A 22,674-nucleotide genomic window follows, 5' to 3' on the forward strand; every position below is an offset into this window, starting at 1 on the left:
CTACAGTTTTTGCGTAATGTGATGTCGCTAGGTCAGGCAAGAATATGTAATTGTCGTCTAGATGATTTGCTTTGATGATAGGAACAACTCTTTTTTTGATGCACTCACTCAGGTATAATTCTTGCTTGTTGATCGCTTAGAAGGCACAAAAAAAGGTATAGAAATACCTTTAACCGAAACGCAAATCCAGACCAACACTTTTTGCTCATACTTTTCAACTGGATCATATTTTACGCTAGGCGGTGTCAAAACAGTGTTACTTGAGTAGAAATTCTGGTTTCCGTTAATGGTGCTATGCTTCAAAGTGAAATAAGATTCATCATCAATTATCCAAAAGTGATTTTTATATTTTTCGTATAATCGACTGCATTTGGTTCTTATTTTGCGTTTTTGTGACTCTGTTCTTAATGGAACCTTTGTTTTTTTTTGTATTTAATATCTATGCGTTTCTTCAATGTTTTGCATATAAAGGACTGATCGTACACAAATTTTCTAGCTGCTTGTCTTTGTGAGACGCCATCCTTGTGGTCAAACATGGTCTTTAGCTTGGTAATGTTCTTTTTCGTCATTTTTTTTGCGACTCGACCACTTCCTTTAACTCTTTGAGTTTCGATTTCATTTTCTGCACGCTCAATTATACGGTATAAGGTTGCTTTTGGTGTTTTTTCTGCTTTAAAATGACAATAAGTGTAATATTTACCATTTTGCTTATTGTCCATGTAAAATCCATACACACGTTCACGGAGAAGCTCTTGCTTAGATTTGTTTATTTTCATTTTAAATCGTTGAATTTTAATTACTTTTTTTTTAATTTAAAACTAGAATAAATTTGCAATAAAATACATACAAAATATATATACAGCTAATTGTATTAGTACATGTAAATTTAAATTAAACGCAGTCTCATTTTTTTGTCATCACCCGTTAATTCAAAGGGCAAACAAAAGTCTATTTTTATATACCATCTTTTATTCCACTGGTGCTGTATGATAAGTATTTGCGTATCCTAGTTCTACCAATCACAGATCAAGTCGATATGAAAAATTCGGGGAAGGATGATAATTATGAAGTAGAGGAATAAAAGGAAGTTTGGTTCACTTACCCCATCATTTTCTTGATGATCTAGTTAAAAATTTGATTCTTTCGAAACTCGGTGCAGAACAATAATATATAATAACTAGATATCTAACTCGCACTTCTGCAGTGAAGCAAATTTTTTGCCAGTCAGGTTTGTTTTGCCAGCCTGAGATGACACCATTATAAATCAAAGCAAAACAAAAATGAATTATTGTCAGTTTAAACTTGCTTCACTTTTTCTTACGGAATTATGTGAAGTTAGGCATTTAGTTAATATACATCGTTGGTGCAGAACTTGTTTTATTCAAATTGGACCACAGGTAAGCCAGATATTTCCTAAGGTCTTGAACCCAAAATAAAAATGAAAAAGGAATAAGCCTGGTCTAACACCTATAGAAATGAAATAGTTTTATACAAAATCTATAGAACTTTTTGTCCTGGACATGCATGTCCAAGCAATTTTATTTTGTTAAACCAATTTTATCGCTAAATATTGCACAAATATTTTTGTTCTCAAAAGAAATATTTTTTGTCTGAGAAAAAAAAAGACGTTTGATTTATATTTGATTCAACCAGCACAGCCGACAAAAATATTCCATCACCAAGAATGATGCAAAAGTAGACCCTGATACCATCAGATCAGTCTAAGTATCCTGCACAGGTTATAGTTTTCAGAAAGAAGGTTGCGGAAAGCAGTCGATTGAAATGCCAGAGCTTTCCGTAGCTTTTAATTTTAAAAAGTAGGAAAGATTTATACATTTTTTAGCCGATCCAAATGCATTAACATCATCATCTTCTTTCTATGATTTTTTAAAAACAGTATACTATTTGTCAATGATTTTTATTCGAAAAGAGTTTGATAATCTCCTGCTTAAATTGGATATTCCATTCAGCGCAGCTATTGAAATGGATAGATCTCAGATTTTCTTTGACTGTTTTCCATTCTAACTTAACGATATTATCCAGTTTTTATTACAAACTTAAGGCTATTTATGTTTGAACTTCATCTACAAACTTCTGCGGGAATCTTTTTTTTTTCCCGTTAGAGTTGCGATGAAATACGATATGTGAGTTCCGCAAAACTGGCCTGTTTCGTTTTATACATAATAATTGAATTGCACTGGCAAATTTACCGATGTTGCTTCTGGTAGTATCACAGTAACAGGAGAGTACTTGGTCTGCGAATTCATCATTAAACAGAGTATTGATGGGAACATCTGAGCTGCTAATACAGCATCTATTACATCAGTTTCTCTGTCAAAAAAAAACTTATAGAATGACGTAAAAAAAAAATTTGAAAAAACTCTTTGACAGGAAAAGCCTCTTCAGGACAAACTGCATTTTTATTATTAATGATGTTTCATTATCAATTACACAGGTCATTAAAAAAAAAAGTTATTTTCCTCCCCTAAAGTTTTTTTTACTGATATAAACAAAACTAGTTAGGCAGATTATAAATCCAAAAACACAAGTATTCTATCACGTACAGCTTATCTCAAAGGTTTGTTGTATGTAATGCTTTTTCTTTCAGATTATTAAAAATGTTTTTTTTTTAAAATTATCACAATGAAAAGAAAGAGTCGATTTGTGAAAAATTTATTACAAAAGATCAAAGAAAGAGTTTAGTCTAGAGACTCAAAGCCACAAGTTACTTTGGCATCAAACCTGGTGATCAGGATTAAAGTTGGTCGCATCATAATTGTTGTACAACATATTATTCTGGGCTGCCACATTGGCTGCCCAGAAAGAAAAGCTCAATGCTTTTTTTATATACCCATGGTGTTTCGTGAACCAACCAATCATGTATCCTATTATTATATCTACATGACTAACATAACAGGATTCACCAAGAAGAACAAATCAGATGTAATGTATCCAGGCTGTCTGTCAGCTTTGAGGCCAGTTTTGCATAATCGTGAGAGTCCTGTAACTATTTCATCAACGTTTTCAAACACCACAAGTGATGACAGTACAGATAAAAACTCAGTGTGTTATTAAAGACCAAGAAGAGACTTCATTTGAGAAAAAAAATCAGACAAAAAAAAAAACCATACTTTTAACCCAGGTCGATCTTAACAACCTTGTAAGAGACCTTCAACTATCCAAAGAAAAGGCATTGGTTTTTGGGTCCCCTTTACACAGTGAAATCTTCTATTACCTGGAACTAATGTGAATTATTTCAGAACTAAACATACAACAGTCCACATTTTATGCTACGGAAGACAATACATGTTTCTGCACAAGTATTAAGAGACTGTTTCATAAGATTGGGTTTAAGCACCATACAATTATTTGAGACTCTTTATAGATTCTAGTAAGAGATCCCTCAAAGCTGTCTTACTTCATAATGGGAATGTAAAGCCATCTATTCTGGTTGCACATGTCGTAGGAATGAAAGAAACTTATGAACCCATGCCAGCAACATTTAAAGTAATAAATTATAGTAAACATGACTGGAGCATTTGTAGAGATTCTAAGGAAGTTACACTTCTTCTAGGTTACGCTAAGTACATGTGTTCTTATGCCTATGGGACATTCTTTGTAACAAAGCTCAGTATGAAATAAAGGATTGGTTGTCTCGATTTGAGTTTATACCATCAGCCCCGTGTGAACTCACTGCAGAAAAATCTTCCGCCTCACATTAAACTGAGATTAACGAGAAATTTTGTAAAGCTTCTGAGTCCAGAGGGGTAGGCTTTTCAATATCTTTAGGAAGCAGTTTTGACGGTCGCAAAACTCAAAGCTAGTGTTTTCATTGGCCCTAAAATACGCAAAGTTGTGCACGACAGCAACTTTTACCAGACTTTTAAGGAATTGGAGTTGCAGGCAAGGAATTCGTTTGTTTCTGTCATTGAAAATTTTCTTGGAAATCTTTCTTGAATTACTTTGTTTTTTTAAAATTCCTTTTATAATACAAAAATATTCTATCGTGTAATAGTGTTAATTTTTATTATTCAGGAAAGTTATAATAAATACAAAAAGTTATGACTATACCAAGTGCTTTTACACTTAAGGTTTTCGAAAAGTGAAGTTAATCGATTATGCACTGAACGGTTCACTTATAGAATTTCTAACGGTTTTTAACAGGGAAATAATATATCATGGAAAAATCGACACAAATTTAAGCCAATCATTCTTTATTTTCGTTAAAAATTGGAGAAATAGAACTAAAGAACAAAGTTAAACCAATTTTACAATTTTGATATTTTTTATTGGAAGCACTAGAACCAGTTTTAACTGGTATTAAAGCACTTGTTAAGCGAACTCATGAAGAGCAAAATGTCTCCACAGCGCATTTTTTTGTCCATCCTAATAGTCGGTTTCGTTAAACACGAAACAGCCAATCCATTAACCAGCAAAAAGTTCACCGAGATATATTTGCTTGTCACTGCTACATGACATCACTAAAAAAAAAAAGAAAAACAACTATTAGTTTATTAAATACATTATTTCTTTGCTCATTAGCACGTATTTCCTTTAAAAAAAATCGTCACATGAAAAAAATAAATAAAAATACTCACGAATAGGTTCTGAAGGGTGAAAGTCAACATCATTAACTGAACCATTGTGGCCAGGAAGCTTATATAAAATCTTTTTAGTGACTGTATCCCAAACGTAAACAAACCTGTAAAGTTATTTGAGAATTATTTTAATTGTAGTTTTAAATGTAATTATTAAATATATTAAAAATCATAAAACTGCATAGATTTCAAATTTCGCTGACTCTAATGCTGGTCTACTTCATGTTATTTGTCTTTCACTTACTATTCGACTTTATTCGAACTATATGATTTCTGTTTTTTATCTCACATAGTTTCCTTTCATATAACATTTTCCTTCTTTGATATTAACCTTCGTATTATACTCTTTTTAACATGATATTCAACTATATAATAATACTCTCCTTTGATAGTTATAATTTATATTATAAAAATATTATTTACAAAAAAGAAAAATGGGAAAAGTTATGGTTAGGAAATATAGTTATAACTAAAAAAAGATTCATTTTAAATGCTGAATTTAAATTACACTTATTTACCTATCTGCTGATCCAGCAGCGATGTATCTACCATCAGGAGACCAAGCACATTTGAGAAGATTCTAAAATACATAAACTAAATATATTATAGATTACTTACTTTTAATACACAATAGAATACTTATACCAATTACAATAGAATTTTATACCAATTCACAATAGAATTTTACACAATTCACAACAGAATTTTATATAACTCACAATAGAATTTTATACAATTCACAATAGAATATTTATTCAATACACTTTAGAGTATTCATGCAATTCACAATATGACATTTGGAAAAAAGAATATTTACAATAGAATGCACAATAGAATATTTTTACAGACAAACGTTTCATATTGATACTTGCATTATCATTTTTTTAAAAACTTTTTCTTTGAACATTAGTTTTTTTATAACAAATAAAAAACAGAAGTACCTTTTCAAAATTATGGGTGACACCTGTAAATACTTTTAAGCATCTCTCAACAGGTGCAAAGGCCCTAATATCCCAAACACGAACTAAAAAACAAACCTAATTTATATGTACATTTAAAAAAACGAAAACAAATTAGGCAACAACTATACATAACTAAAATAAATTAATTTGTCAAGGTTCACGTTGCTTTTCTCAAAATATAAAATAATAGTAAAATAGGTTAGTTAAGTTATAATTAAAATAAGTGTTAAACTGTGCAGCTCACAGGTGTGATACATTATTTTTATTTCCAATAAACATTTTTTTGAAAGCTTTTTTTTTTTTTGCATACATTAATTTTTTTCACAGAAACTATTTTAACTCAATTTTCACAATGTACAGAATTCACAATGCCATGTTTCAGTTGTTTCAAACTGAAGGTTTTCTTTTAATATCAGTTGTTATGGGTTTTAGGGTATTTTTTTAACCAACTATGTTCTTTCTCCGATGTGATTGTGACTTTGCAAGTTTTAATCTTTTCTGTGCCTCTTCTGCCTTATGCAAGTATTCCCATTAACAGTTTATTGCAGCAAAGTGATTGCATCCTGCATCATAAGTTCTGTTTTCTTTACACCATCACAAAGTATTCAGCCATCTAAGAGAAACATATGTCAGCAATTTCTGCAGCTCACTAGATGGCTTTTGCTGGACTTTGTATTTATACAGCACTTAACATAGTATAAAGATTTTCTTAACAACTTGTAAATAGTTTTCAATCTGTAATAAAACATGAAATCTTAACACATAGTATTTGTAAACATTTTATTCACCAGCACATTGTTTTATAGTATCTTTTAGTAAAATGATGAATGTTTAAGATAATAGGGAAATCAAGCTTTATGTTTACACTAAACCCATCTTCATTAGGATCATCATTCATACAAGGTTTGTTTTTATCTTCATATCAGTGAGTCTCCCAACCTTAATCGTGCTATGCGCTACCAAAGTCTTTCTGTAAAAATTTTATTTTGTTCCCTATGTAACATCTACAGAATTTTTAATGTTGAAAAATTGATTTGTTCATTTAAGAAACTTAAAATTCCATTTTAGGAATTACTACTATTAACTAAATTGCCCTCAAATGGAGCAAGTTCCCAATGTTTGGAAAAATTGAGTTAAAAAGAATTTAAAATAGACTGATAAAAAAAGAACTGATACTCATCAGTTGGAATGTTCAGAATCAGATTTACTACATGATTATCATTTGCAATCAAATCAGAGGTTGAGATGCATCTTTTTTTACTGCCTAAATAAGTTCTTTAATATTTTTATCACATGTTCAGTTGCCAGGTATTATCACACCCTCAGATGCCAGAAATCTATGGAGCAGCTATAATATTTAATTTTCTATTTCTTTCTTTTAGTAGTTGGATAAATGGCCCTTTTCCTTGAAAATTTTGGTGAAAATGTAATTCTGGGATTAGGATAACAACTTAAACCAGTAATAAACCAGTTAAATTTATTATAATAGTATTAAACTTTTTATAGTATACAACAACTAATTAATTAATTTAACAAGTAATTTATTCGGATAACTCTAAAGAACAAACATTTATTAACTGGTCTTAACAAAGCTTAAAACAAACTTAAAGCTTTCCAACAATTTTTAAACAAATACTTTTCATTAAACCACTTTACTTAATGAAAATTAATGTTAAAACATAGGAAATTTTTAGTGTTCAATGCAACCCTCTGTATTAACAATAAGCAACATTTGAGGTTATGTTGCAAACTAAACTTACATTTTTTAAACAACATGAATTCTTTAACACACTTTTATCTGTTATGGCTGTTAGGTATTTTAGATGATTTATTTTTAGGACAAACGTGAACCCTGATTTACATTATAAATCTAAGTTAAACTATCATACCAGTGTTGTCCATAGCATTAGAAAGAAGAAATGAACCATCAGGACTTAAACGGAACCCAGTTACAGAATCTGTATGTCCTTGCATTTTAAACATTATATCATTTTTCCGTAAGTCCCATACCTTCAAAATCAAGTCACAATAATTTTTACTATTGTACAAAAAAATTTAAAAAGTTTAGTGGAGAAAAAATGGAAATTAAAAAACAAGCAAAAAGAGTCTAGAGGTACAAAACAATCTAATTAGTAAAACAATTTTTAAGTTTGCCAAAGTGCATTGTATACAACGATTTACTTATAATCTGCACTGATTCACTGCACTAATTCATTAACCATTAAGGCTATCAAAAAACATTATCCCAGAGTGAATTTTATATGTTAAACAAACTATTTGAAAAATAAAGTTTCTCACCTTAATAATGTTATCGATTCCTCCAGACATAAACTGTGTTGTCGTATCATTAAAACATATTGCAGTCACCTAAAGAACATAAAATTAAAAACCTACAAAACCTTAACATATTTTGTTGCACTTTAGAAAATTTATACTTATATTTTCCAATAGCTTACAGGATATGTATTCTGAAAGGTTTGCACAGCTGTTTTCAATCTCCTGTCCCAGATCTCAGAAATCAAAAAATATATTAATTGGCAACATTTTATACATCAAAAGGATAAAAACCAATGCATAAAATATTATCTTTACATAAATACTATATCCAGAACAAAAACCTTCTTTAAAAAAAGTGTGTTATAGATTTTAAAATATTAGATACCTTGATAGTACAGTCATCAGAGCCACTTATTACAAGTTCAGGACCACGCCGTGCTGGGCAACATGAATTCACAAAAGAGGCATGGCCTTTATACTTTTTAACTTTAACACCAGTCTCATAATCCCACAATGCAATTGTTTTATCTGAAGAGCAGGTCACTAATGTTCTAATCCAAAAAAAAAAAATCCATTTTATCTACTAAGACAAAGAAAAGAAAAACAGAAAATTTTTAAAACTTTATCATTTCTTTAACAATTAAAGGAACAAAAAAAATAATTTTCATTTAAATCCATCCAAATAATGATTGTTCTTATGAACCCATTATTTTTATAAAAATGTAAAAAAATCAGCTCACTCCCCATCAGGAGTGTAATGCAAATCAAGGATGGCACCAGTATGGCCTTTCAATATTGCAAAGTTATTGCAGTCATCATAAACATTCCATAAATCTATAAATGACAAAAAAATCATATTTTTGTTTTTTTCAATTAACTTTGCAGTTGAAATGGCAAATTCATATTGAATACTAATCATTATGATATTCAACACTCCTTACGTATTAACCGGTCAAATCCAGCTGAAGCTAAAGTCTGTCCAGAGGGATGAAAACGACTACAGAATATTTCTCCCTAAAAAAGTGTACATTTTTTAAAACTCTTTATTTTCACACTTTTCCAAACATTTTCTAAACGAAAGAAGTATTCATTTAGAGCAAGCCTAATAAAAACCACTAATGCTTAAAAAAAATGTAAAATGATTACAGAGAAGAACAGCCATTACAAAACAAAGAAAAAAACATATGCTAATCACTTACAGCATGACCTGTTAAAAGCATAATAGGAGCTTGTAGATTTGAAGATCTAGGCTGTAAAACAAATACCATAATAGATCTCTATAATACATATCATTGCAATATTATCATATAATAGTAAAAAATTTCTTGGGTCTATACTTTGGGTTCGTTTTTTAAGTAAGAACATTTAAATAAATGATTTTGCTATACCTTTAGGCTCAATAAATTTTCATTGTACAAAATATAACTTGTAGCTTTACTAAATATATTTTAGCTATTTCTAGTATTTTTTTTAAGTATTTTCTAGTTCATTTCTAAATGTATTTCTAGTATTTTTCTCAGAAGTTAAGGAGGCTCAGTTTAACTACCAATTATTTGTTGCAAGGCCTTAAAAAACCAGGGTTTGTTCCAAAAATCCTAAGCAACTACAACTCTTGCCTATGAATCTGATGAAGTTGGTATTGTTATACTTGCAAAAAAAGGAATTCTTTAAACTCAATCATTTTGTACAATACAATTTTATAAAATACAATGTAACATAAGAAAAGTCCCACACACAGCCAAAGTTAAGGAAATTGGAGTGCTAATTTAGTTGCTACTGTTTATCAATAAAAGAAAGAAAACATTCTATTATATATTGATGTGTCCACACATCAATAGCTAGCAGAAACAGCTTGCTACAGCATAAGTATTGCTGGAAGATTTATTTATGGTAAAAGATGCAAAAAAAAAACAAGTTTTAAACAAAAAATTTTGTTATTATTCTGAAAGCAAATTTAATCAAGATTTCAGATAACAAAAACAAAACTATGTTAATTAACTTTCTTTACCCAAAGTTTAACGAAACATTCAAACTTAACAAATTTTCAATGTTAGATAAGTATCCGAACAAGGTTTTTGAGATCAAAATTTTCTGCTAATAATTAACTTTTATGGCTTTTTAGTATTGAGTTGGGCCACCAATTATTTTAATGACTTCTGTGAGTCAATTTTGCATTGATTCAACTAACTTCTTTGATGTACCTGAATCTGTTTGAGCCCAAGCTACTTGGAGCAAGATCTTCAGTTCTTCTTTCTTTTTAACACATTATGCGCTGGCTTTTTGATCCAGAACAGCCCAGAGGTGTTCAATTGGATTGAGATCTTGTCTTTGAGCCAGCCATTCAAGTAACTCAATTTGCTTCAGAATGAACAACTCTTTTGCTACCTTTTCTGGATTTGACCTCGCTCTGGATTTTGGATGATTTTTCATGTATCCAAATCTTTTGTGTTTTTTAACCAAATCACTGATGGTTCCTAATGCTATTCCAATCACTTCTTGTATCAGTCTAAATGTTTTACCTTGCTTGAACAAGTCAATAACTAAGTTGCACTGAGCTTGCGACCATTCCTTGGTTTTAACTCCCATTTTTTATGGCTTTAATGACAAATAGCTTTGAAAAATATCAGTCAATTATTAGTGGTCACTTTTGATAAAATAACTTGAATTTTTGCTTAAAAATTTTATTTTAATTATCACTCAGAAAATGTTGTTTATGTTCAGATAATCATCTTTCATCAAGATTTTAAAACGCCTTGAGGAATTGTTAAATTTTGGGCAAAGAAAGTTAATGTAATTTTGTTATCTGAAATCTTGATTAAAGTTACTTTCAGAATAATTATCAAAAATTTTTCATCAAAAACCTAAATTTTTTCTGAATAACTTGCTCTAGTTTATTTTTCACAATAAAATTTTGGATTCAGATACTTATTTCTCTAACTGTAAATTAAAATACCAATAACCCATCATGACCTCACCCACATTATAAAAGATAAAAAAAACTACAATAAACTTAAAGATAACTACAAGAATAGATTCTAACTTGTCAGAGCTTTTGAATGATTTTCAAAATTTAGTAATTAAGAAATTAACTGAATAAAATTCACATTAGTCATTCATATCCTGTTTTCATTCTCATTTGTCATTTATAACCTATTTTAATTCTTATTTGTCATTTACTTCTGTTTGTCATTTATAACCTGTTTTTATTTCCATTTTTAATTTACATCCATTTTATTTACATACAGATTTTCTTTACACTAAAAGTTATAGTAAAAAACAAGTGATAAAACTTGGGACACCCTGAATAATTTTAATCAAAAAAACTTTGACTTACGAGTGAAGTCAAGTTTGCTTGTTGATCATTCAACAAAGCAACTTCATCTTTATGCTTTTTTGTGACTGGCACCAATTGACCAGAACCTGTTACTTCCAGCATTTCACCCCCAAAGTCATATCTTCGTTTTGTTCCAGTTTCAGCAGGAATCTCCATTATGAACAGCTTTAATGTTTTTTTTTGCTTCCTAAATTCATTATTTAAAAATTACAAAAACTGAACATTTAGTTCAACAGTAGTTTGAACAGTCACTATGCTGAAAAATGATAAAGGTAATCATCAAATTGCACCAATTTTTGTAGGATTCAATGAATATTTTTAGAAAAAACTGCACATTGCTCTTGCTATTACTATTACCTTGTGTAAAGTGAGGGAACAAAAAAAAAAAAAAAACACCAACAACTTAGCACAACTATTACAGCTATGTGCTTTTGCTTTCTTTAGAAACAATGTTAAGATAATCTTGACAGAAGAACAACTAAGGGAAGATAAACTAAAATCAGAAAGAATTATTGCTTGATATAGTTTAAAGTTAAACTAAAAAAATTTTTGATACATTATTCACAAACTATTTTTTCAAATATGTAATGAAAAGCAAAGAAAAAAAAGATTTTTTTTTAAAAAAAAAAAGCAAACAAATGATTCTCTGTTTATTTGTAAAATTGGGTATGAAAGATTTTATCAACAACAGTAAAAATTGTAAGATATAATAAAGCAGTAAGATGTAATCAAGTAATATTAGATATCTGAAACTTTAATTACATTTAACACACATTGTGTAAAATCCACAAAATTCTTCTTTAATTTTAAAAAATAAATCGTATTTACAAGCTTTTGTGGGATTATTTTCATGATTACTGTCTTCTTGGAAACTGTTTAGAACATGAATCGTAGAGTTCAATGACTCGTTCAATAACTTTTAAACCGCGCTCATTAGTTGCATTCTGTGAAAAATAAAAAAACTTCAGCTTAAAACTTGATTTTTAAATATTAGCAATTGTAAACTAGATATGCACTTTTTATATACAATTAAAAGTGTGAGTGATGTTTACACACACACAAACTCATTTATAAAAGAAATTATCCATCTACTTGAAATATAAAATACCAATAAAAGTAAATATTAACCAACAAATATATTAAGAAAATGGGCTGCAAAAAACCAAGTTTAAAATCAATTTGTAAAACGTACTGTAATTTTCATGAAGGACAGTATTTTGATGAGCATATCTTGCATGAGCTTGAAATCTCCTTCAGGCAACAAACTGTGTACGAGTTGCTGGTTGGCCTTACAAAAACAATTGTAATAGGATGTAAATAATTATCAAGTTTAAACAATAAAAAAGATACAAAAATTCAACTTTTAAACCATCAGTAAAATGCTAAAAATAAATGATTTAACTTTCTGAGAGTAAAATTATATACCTGATTGTTTTCAAGAAGCAACCCAATCAAAAGTGCAGTGTATGCAGCAACATGACTGTCTTCCATGTGTTTGTGTGCTTTATCTAATGCTATTATAAACAAAATGAATTTAAAGATTTTAAAAGAAAATTATGTAAATAAGATTTTTTATGTTCTTTTCACAAACAACCTTAAAAATACCCCTTTAATACAAAACAATAGAACAACTTTTGAAGACATTTTATTTTTGTGTGTTTCTGATAAAGAACTAATACAGAGCATATTACACAGAAGAATTCCATTAAAGTAAGAATAGACTACACTGAAAGAATATCTAAATTTTGTTAATGCTAATATATATAATTGCAATATTATCAGCATGTAAAATGTTATTAAGTAAAAAACTAACTGTTCTTAATATCTTGCTTCTCCGATGCATTTAAAGTTTCTTGACTTGATGATTGAACCTTTTCAACTGCTTCTTTTTCTTTCTGATCTACTTCATTTAAGTCTGTTTGAGCTACTTCTTGCTGCACTGCATCTAAAACTGTATCATCAAATCTATCGCCACAAATTAGTGCAAACTCATCATCTTCATAATGCAATGCTGCTTCTCTTTCCCCTATCCAAACAAACAAAAAAAAAGTGTTGAATTTTATTACAGGATAAATATTGTAAGCTTTAAATGTAAATAATAAGAAAAAAAGACTAAATTAAAAAGAGTGTGAGTTTCAAAGGCAAATAAAATTTACATTTGATTTTGGTAAAATCTTTAGTTCAAAAATTGCTTTTAGCAATATTGAAATTAATTAATGCATACAGTTTGTGATCACAAACAAATAAAAAAAAAAAAAAAAAACAAAAAGAAAAAGCTGATAAAACTATTTCAACACTACAAACATACTTACGATTCTCATCTTCTAACTTGTCAAGTTCCTCCATGAGATCACCTTCTTTGCACATTTCTATTCGAACCAAGAAAAGCTGCATTAGAGCTTCAACTGCTGTAAAATTATCTATGTCTTCACTTGATTGACTTTCACAACATGCAGGGGAAAATGTAGCATTTAAAAAACTGACATTTTGTTGGCTATGTTCAACAAGATTAATTAATAATCCAAGGCTCTATAAAAAAAGAAAACAAATTATTTTTGTACCAATGTTTATTATTTCTTTTACTTAAAAATAGCAAAATGAGTTTGAAAACACTGACTAAAAAACCAATCATTTGCACAAAATACAGAGGGGTATCTTTTTAAATTTTGGAATTTTCTTAAATTGACTACCCTTAATGTAAGACTAAATACATTGAATTTTTTAACACTACTTAATCTTAACCATAAGAATTATATTTAAAATTATTGTTCAAACTTTAGTGACAACTTTAATTTTTTAAGAAGAAATTTATATATTATATCTATACATTAAAATTTAGCATACTTCTAATTGATTATAACACAAGTTCTAAATATAAATTTGTATCATTCAAACATAGTTGAATAAAAAAATATTTTAACAGAAAATTTCACAAACCATATATTAAGAAAAGTATTAAATCTACTTATGTAAAAGTAATGACCTACATAGGTATCATACTTGAAGAAATTCATACTACAATTTGATTTTTAGTGAAATTATTTAATTTAAAAACTTGAACATTAAAATTGATTTCAATTCTTTTAAAATCATATTTCTAACAAAAATGAAATTATTTTGAAAAAATGAAACTATTTTGTAATAAAATACCTCATGAACTCAACTCAACTCAAATGCGATTTATAAACTCATTTTTTGTTAACTGGAATGCTAACTTTATTGGTGAAATCACTAGGAATTTAAGTAAGAGAATTGAGGAACATATTAAAACACAAAAGACTCATATAAAACATCTTCTAGTAAAATATACTTTTAGTTCTCTTTCTATGACTTTCTCACCTTTAGTTACTTTAGGCACACCATCTAACCCACAATTCAGTTATACTATATGTATAGCAACACTTTTTAACTTGAAACTACCTTGACAATAATCAGTGATTGATGGAAACATTGTTGAAAAAAAAATTCAACATATTGTCATATTCGAAATCTTAAGAATTGAAATCTTAAGAAAAACAAACATTCTGACTCTTAACTTATAACTTATCAAAATTATCTCATAAAAAAAAAAAAAAAAAAAAAAAAGCATAAAAAAATCATCTTACAACAGCAACAAAGTCAAACTTGCTTTCTTCTGGTAAATATTGTGGGATATGAAGGGCACAGCGCAATACACAGTTAAGGCTGCCGTCTTCTTTACATATGATTGCACAACCATTCGCTGAGCAAAGATAAAAAAAAGTTTTTTAATAAGTTTTAGAAATATTTTATTTAGTAAAATTATGTTCACAATTTAAAAAATAGATAATAATCAATAACTAAACTATATACAAAACATAAAAAAAAATTACCATTTTCATGTGATAGGTCTGTCATTATTTTTAAAGTAGAAAACAAGCAATTTTGCATTGCAACACTGAAGTCATTTGCCAAATCAATTTGATGTGAGAGAGTGTTGATACATCTAATATAGATCATATCAATTAATACTATCAGTGATTATAACTCTTTTACATTTTTTTTATCTTATTTTTTCTGGTTGTTACCTGATGCATGACTCAAGTAAGATTCCGTCACGATAGCTGACCAAATAATTCTGATTATCAGGACTCTGTAATATGACCTTAAGTACAAAATTTTCTTTAAATAGAACCTATTAAAAATACTAACTACTTTTTAATCACAACTCTTCTTTTGAATGATTAACAGTTAATTATTAAATTTTCTATATAAAGGTTTACTTAATATTTATCTTATTGTGAAACACACTACCTAACCAATCACACTGATAAATAGGATAAAAATATATTATAAAAACTTGTCCTCTATATCAAGCTGAATACGACTATGTATATAAGTTTGTATGTACACTATACAAATTCAAAGTTTTCATCCAATCCTCGTTAAATTTTGCACACAGGTCTAATTTTTCCCAAGGAAGGTTTCAGGCCAGGTTTGTACCACCATGAATGGTACAGCTGGAACCAAGTTCCAGCCCCCTCCAGATTTTTTGTTTGGAGAGAAAATTACTGTCATTTATCAATATGTTTGTTGTGAAAAAGCTACATCAACACAGTGTGGTTTAGTTTCCAAAAACATGACAACATAGCTACAATTATTTGCTAGTGTCTAATAATTCATTTGAACATTTATTTTCAGTTGTTAAAATACTTACATCTTCTAATAAATTTAAGTATCTATCCATAGGATGATAACTTTTACTATGCTCTTTCTTTTTTTGGATACATTTGCTGAAGGTGTAAACTGAAAAGAAATTAGAATTTTTGTTAAAGAGCTGATTAATTAAAATACATTTAAATTTTTTATTATTTTATAATTAAAATACAGCTAAATTTTCTTCCATAAAACTGCTTTAACAAGACATAAAACTTGACTTTTGTGTGTGTGTGTGTGTGTGTGTGTGTGTGTGTGTGTGTGTGTGTGTGTGTGTGTGTGTGTGTGTGTGTGTGTATATACATATATATAATAGATTTTTTTGTTAAATCTTATATATTAACAAACTATTTGACTAAATTTACTTAACTGAATTATTTTGCATTGACCAAATGTGAAACACTTTAAAGTAAACTTCTGACTCATGCATACATTTACATACCTTATAAAAAAAATTGAGAAATATTTTTCATACTTGTATCTGTGAGATGGTCAAGGCCACCTAACTTTCTAATTTCATCTTTAAACCAATTTCCAATTCGCTTTGAAGTAAGTAAAAGTAGTGTCTCTCTACATATAGAAACTGCCTAAAAAAAGAACTTCTTTTCCCATTATTCTGCTTTGAGTTAAGTAATAGAAAAAGTTTAATGCATAAAGTGAAGACTTACGTCAATACCATCTTTGTCTATATTGGTTTCATCCAACTTTTCTAGTAGTGTCCTATTAAAAAAAAAAACTACAATTAAAAAAATGGTAAAATAAAAATATATATATATAAAAAAACTTTATCAATAAAAAAAAATAATAAAGAAAAGTTATTTTTCAAATTTTGAAATATTTTTAAATTATATATTTCAAATGAAAATCAAAAACAGCACTTAAAGAAATTAAGAAACAACTTACTGTATTTTACTTTTAATACGTGGAAAATCTTTACTTTCATTCAGCCCACTTGTTTTCTTTGACAGCAGTTTGATCAGAAAATCTTGCATAAAAGTAGATAATGATATACAACTATTTTTACTTTTACTAAAAATATAATTTAAGTATAAATAAAAGATAATAAAAAGAATAAAACTATTAAAAAAAGAAACTTATGAAAAGATTTTACAAGTAAAAAAGAATTTTAAGAATACCTATATTTGCTTTGTTGAAATCAATTGTTGATCGATCTTTAGCAAGTGTGTACATAAAAGTAGCAGTGCACAAGGCCAGTTGCTAAACAAATGAATATCTTTAAAATCAAGCAAAGAACAGTAAGTCAATTGGAAATAAATGAATTCATTTCTTGGTTTAAGTTGACCATCTTTTTACAGATTGTTGTTTTGACTTAACTTGATTTGATTAAGTTTAAGGATAAGATTTTTGTAAACACCGACCTCATCTTCCAGTGCATCTTCTAGCAGTCCAAATACTTTCGGAATAATACCATGTGCTTTTAAATGCATTCGGAATCCTGGTGTAATGCTCTTTAGTGCAAGATCCAAAGCACTCAAAGATCGAGTTGATATTGTGTGTGAAGGTTTTAAGCCATCTAACAGGTATTCAACATCATCTTCAAGCTGATAATTAAATTACAAAGTTTTAAAAATTTATTACAATTACAAACACAGTTATTATTTTTAAAAACTTGCTTTAAATCCTATATAAAAAACTGAAATTTTTTTTGTGTATTTGTTTGTCCTTTATAGGAATCCATATCTTTGAACCAATCCTCACCAAATATGGCATCCCAAAAAACAAGTTCCCAAAAATTTAGTTCCCACAAATTCAGTTCTCAAAAATCTTGTTCCCAACATTTTCATTTTCAACATTTCAAATCTTAGTTCCCAAAAGATTAGTTCCCAAAAACCTATAAAGGACATGACTTCTGGTACTTCATTACATTATTACAGTTATAATACAGTATTCAGTGACCGTATAGTGCAGACATAAAAATTAAACAAAAAGATTAAAAAGGCCTTTGTAATGACAATCAACAAAACAAAGGGGCAATCCCTAGCAGTTTCTGGAATTAACTTGGAAACTCCAGGCTTTTCACATGGACAACCTTATGTTGCCTGCTCCAGAGTTGGAAATTTGAAAAATCTCCAACTCTGAAAATACAGAATATTGTACATTAGAAGGCATTGCTTTAAACAGAATTCACTTCAGGTTTATTTGCAGTGTTTTTTTTTTCCCATTTGTGTTGGTGCTTTAATGAAGAATAAATTTTCTAGAATGTTAAAGTTTTCATTAAAGAAAAATAATTAGAAACAAAAACCAAATAAACAAAAAAGGTCTGTAAGGATCCACCTCCACGTGGTACAGGCCAGGCAACATCCAAATTTAGACGGCAACAGATCCCCATAATTGTGTATTAATTAGTCACTACTTTTACCTCCCGGGTAATGCCGGTTACTTCTGCTAGTTACATATAAACTTTAAAAAAAAAAAAAAACAACACCCAAAGGTAAATGATATAAAATAATAATTCAAATTATTTCCAATAATTTTAAAGAAATTAGAAAAAATTCTCTAAAACCTGCTGGTTTTGTCCATCTTCAAAGCATTCATGAGCACGTTTAGTATTTTTAACCACAACATACAGCTATAAAAAAAAAAAAGAGTTAATCTCCTTCTATTTTCAAAAAGTAAAACATTTCAATAATTGTTTGTATGTCTTTAAAAAAAAAATACATGTAAGTATATATATATATATATATATATATATATATATATATATATATATATATATATATATATATATATATATATATATATATATATATATAAACTTAGGTAAAAAAATAGTAATGATAATAATTGATGTAATTTAAATATCAAATATAAATAGGAAATATTTAATCATACATGTTTGTATTTTCGAGGTACTCTCACTGGATTGTTAGCAGGCCGATGAAAATTGAACATAGTTGTTTCAGGTAGTACATGTGATATGTGGTCATCATTTTCTTCCTTATCAATATCTTCTTCCAAGGCAGTACAGTCAGTTGTGATATCTGTGGGCTAAAGAGACAAAGTACACATTAGATGCAAAATCAAAAACTTCTTTATAAAAATAAAAAGTAATAAAAAAAATAGAAAATAGTTAAATGAAATGTTGAAGGATTTTAAGGAAAACTTTAAAAAAAATAATAATAACTTTGTTATTAATTTATTTTTAAAAGTTTCTAAATACATGAAGTAAAAGTTCACACATGATAAAATAATTATTTATACTTTTTGATAAATTAAAAAAAAAGAATTTGTAGAAGTGAAATCAACTAATTTTACAGCTAAAGTTAAATCAACTATCAGAACAGTTAAGTGAAATTAGCTAATGGTCAGTAAGAAAATATATTTTTGTCTTATTGTATAGTATAAAAGTACCAGAGCTGAAAGTCTTCTCCTATTAGCAATTATCCTGTGTTGCAGAGTTGTTTTGTAACTTTTAAAAGGACTCTAAATAGAAAAAGTAAAAATTTTCTAAAGAAGTTTTAAAAAAAGAAAAAAAAAGAAAAGAAAAGAAAAAGAAGAAAGGAAGATAAAAAAAGATATAACTCAAAATTAAAATAATCTAAGCTGAAATAGTTCTTGAACAAAGTTTATCATTTTATTTACTAATTTGATGATTGATGAAGAAAAAGGCACTGTTTCATTAAGGTTTGAATGGGAGTACCAAGCGGAACTTGAATTAGAAAAGGAAAATTATGCTAAGACAATTTTAAAAATTGTGATAAATAAGGAACTTTTATAAATAAGGAGGGTGTGTGTGTGTGTGTGTGTGTGTGTGTGTGTGTGTGTGTGTGTGTGTGTGTGTGTGTGTGTGTGTGTGTGTGTGTGTGTGTGTGTGTGTGTGTGTGTGTGTGTGTGTTCAAATGACATCTTTACTTCTATAGCCAACAAAATCAAATTAATTTTATAGCGAGTAAACATGCTTTGACTATAGTGACCATTTTAAATATTTAAAGTCGTTTCTCTGTACATGTTGAATTGAGGTTTTGATTGGTTAAAAAACAATTGTGAATATTTGATAAATAATGAAGTTTAAACAACTAATATATTTTTAATGCAAAATTATGTCATTAAAATATAAGTAATGACTAACAGTTATTAATATAATCATTGAGTCTGGAAATATAAGAAATTCTGGAGATCTTTGTAGTTTTTTTTGAACAGATCTGACTTCCTAATTACACTGACATTAAGATAGGCATTAAAATTAAAATATTGACAAGAAAGTGAAAAATTTATCAACATACCTTCTACTTCATTTGAAGAGCTTTCTTCTAAAATAAGTCCTACATAATTGAATTGAGATGTAAGAAAATCTATAGTGGATTATTTGCAGTTTAAAACATAACTTGGTTTTAAAAGCACTGTATCAACAGAATTAACAGCCTTTTCTATGTTATTTTCTCTTACATTATTATCTGCTTCAATATTACTTTAGCTCAGATTTTAATGTTGACAGACATTAAAATGGGTTAAAGATGGCACCACACACTAAGCTCTCCATTTATCCTACTTTTACTATCCAGCTTAGATTATGGATGTAAACTATTGTGGCTATCCTAAAACTTTTTATTCTATTAGGAAGTTACTAAACTTTCTTATGTATCATTGAAAAAAAAATCTTTTTAAAAAATGCTTTTTTGTTGTTACTTTGATAGGAGAACTTTATCATCACAATTTGCAATGTTTGAATCTGATTAAAAAATACTCTTTTAATTTAATACTATAAATAACTCAATTAATGAATTTTCTGTTTAAATTAACTTTAAAATTTTGTATTGATGCATTAAATGGCTGAGTAGAAAAAGGATTCCAAAAATATATGAAAAATGAACTGAAATGAATTTGCCATTTTGTAGCCATTTTGTAGCTATATGGTAAATTCATTAAATGAGCGTAGAAAGAGAAAAAATAAAACTAAATTTGTAGAAATGTAGAAAACTATATTTAATGTAGTTCCATTTAAGATCTTTCTAATAGATTTAATCTTTATAGTTCATAAATATATTGTTTAAACTACAAAGGTTAAAGCAGCAAAATTTAAATTTAAATTTTGTATTGTACAAACATTTTAACAAACTTCGTTTTTGGTCATTTTACATTAAGTATGTAAACCCCTCAGATTGCAGAATGTTTACATAACAATTTACTCAATTTTAAAAAACAACAGTACACAAATTCAAACTGATGCTATTTACTAGTATAACTGTTGGCTATAGAAATAAAGATCACTAGATCCATCTCTTGTTATTTATAAAATGACTGGTTTTTTTTAACATCTATATATAAAATTAATTACTTTATAAAAATATTTAAAACATTTAATACTGGCATGCAATATAAATATAATGGTCCTCCACTATTAAAAAAATTTATTTAACAAAATAATCTACAGAGAATTATTCAAAGCTTTTTTTTTTTACGTTTTTTTAAAAGATAGAAAACTTTCATTAAAAAAAAAATTACCTTAGGTCCTGGTATCTTATCAATGCTTTCTCCTTGATTTCCATTGATATTAGAAGAAGAGTCCTCAAGTTGATCTGTTTTCTGACGTTTCATTTTAGGAGAAGTTGAAACTTCAATTGCTCCTGGCATTCCTCTTTGAACTGTTGTTCCAGAATGAGATTCTTCGCAATGATCAAATTCATCATCATCCTTACTTATATGCAATTTATTTGAATGGGAAAAAATATTTGTTCTCTTGTTTTTGTCTTTCTTCAGGTCACTATAATAGGAAAACAGCGAGCTTTTCATTTTACCAGTTTTTACATCTGTTTTTTTCTCTTGAGATGAATTTGACAATGAACAAATTGAGTCTTTTTGCAAGCTTTCTTGAGGTGTTAATGTTTTGCAACAATCTTCTTGTGTACTTTGAAACATGTCACTGTTGTAAATGTCTGTGCCAGTTTTTTCAAATGGAAGTTCCAGAGTATCATAACTGTCAACAGTGATTGCTGTGTTTACACAAGGAGAACTTTTTGTTTCTAACACTTGAAAATCAATGCAATCATCATTAGGATCTTCTACAAAATTCATCGCTATTTGATTATCTTTTTTTTTTTTTGCTTTTTTTATACTATGATTCTTTGTCACATGAGGGCTTTTTTGTTTTTTGTTTATAGCAGAGTCTTTTACAACTAATATATCAAACTCATTTATAAAAGTAACACTGCATTCTTCAGCTTGTTCCTTTTGATGTTCTAGAACTTTTAACTTTTTATCATTTTTAAAAGAAAAAACATCTTTAACTTCAGATATGTTAGAGGAACAAGAATTTCGATGATACTTTTTGGGGCTTCCAAGTGATTTAACTTCCTCAACAGTAATTGATACTGCTTGATCAGACAATTCTTTTCCAGAAATTTGTTCACATAATCTTGGGACTGACTTTTCTTTTTTATCCGTAAAATTTTCTTTGCACTCTTTCTTTTGGGAAACTTTTTTAGGTGTTACCTTTTTTGGAGTTATTTTTTTTGGAGTTATTTTTTTTGGAGTTATTTTTTTTGGTGTTACATTTTTTGGAGTTGCTTTTTTAGTATCTTTGATAGAAAAATCATCATCCTCGTCATATGCAAAAGGATCATTATCAAAATGAACTGAACTTTCTTGCAAATGAATACTTTTAAATGGACTAGTTTTTTCATTATCCCAAATTCCAGATGTGGCTAAACTTTTTCTGGTAATATCTCTCCAAGACATAATTTCTTTTTTTTTTTGTTTAGTAAGTCCATAAGAAAACTTTTTCCGCATCAGTTCTGACATCATTTATAATTAACTAAGATTGCACATAAGATTTATATAAATGCAACAAGCAAATGTTTTATGGGTTCAA

At 28.3% G+C, this 22,674-nt stretch overlaps 2 protein-coding genes across 3 annotated transcripts; both read right to left on the reverse strand.

Annotated features, from left to right (window-relative positions):
• Positions 1-4,197: 4,197 nt before the first annotated feature.
• Positions 4,198-11,395, reverse strand: LOC149888824 (U5 small nuclear ribonucleoprotein 40 kDa protein-like). The gene is made up of 12 exons (XM_090087191.1): positions 11,172-11,395; positions 9,037-9,087; positions 8,779-8,851; positions 8,578-8,671; positions 8,223-8,388; positions 8,017-8,070; positions 7,859-7,927; positions 7,450-7,570; positions 5,540-5,622; positions 5,117-5,178; positions 4,599-4,702; positions 4,198-4,481 (listed from the first exon to the last, which is right to left on the reverse strand). The coding sequence occupies exons 1-12, from the start codon at positions 11,325-11,327 to the stop codon at positions 4,426-4,428; spliced, it is 1,089 nt and encodes a 362-aa protein (XP_089943317.1). The 5' UTR covers positions 11,328-11,395; the 3' UTR covers positions 4,198-4,425.
• A 133-nt stretch (positions 11,396-11,528) lies between these two features.
• LOC145188942 (uncharacterized) lies at positions 11,529-22,607 on the reverse strand. 2 transcript variants are annotated; one of them, XM_090087190.1, is made up of 19 exons: positions 21,309-22,607; positions 19,218-19,289; positions 18,699-18,854; positions 18,370-18,435; positions 17,225-17,407; positions 16,982-17,063; positions 16,749-16,830; positions 16,514-16,565; positions 16,321-16,432; positions 15,847-15,935; positions 15,218-15,294; positions 15,023-15,135; positions 14,777-14,892; positions 13,484-13,700; positions 12,985-13,197; positions 12,597-12,685; positions 12,364-12,459; positions 12,000-12,115; positions 11,529-11,649 (listed from the first exon to the last, which is right to left on the reverse strand). In XM_090087190.1, the coding sequence occupies exons 1-18, from the start codon at positions 22,605-22,607 to the stop codon at positions 12,026-12,028; spliced, it is 3,204 nt and encodes a 1,067-aa protein (XP_089943316.1). In that variant the 3' UTR covers positions 11,529-11,649; positions 12,000-12,025. The 2 variants fall into 2 exon arrangements, with proteins under 2 accessions (XP_089943316.1, XP_089943315.1); XM_090087189.1 differs by lacking the exon at positions 11,529-11,649 and having other exon boundaries at positions 11,892-12,115.
• Between the last annotated feature and the right edge of the window lie 67 nt (positions 22,608-22,674).

Source organism: Hydra viridissima, unplaced genomic scaffold, assembly GCF_058129835.1.
Source record: "Hydra viridissima isolate aposymbiotic clone 2 unplaced genomic scaffold, HvirCarnegie_v1 scaffold_5, whole genome shotgun sequence".
Lineage (NCBI taxonomy): Eukaryota > Metazoa > Cnidaria > Hydrozoa > Anthoathecata > Hydridae > Hydra > Hydra viridissima.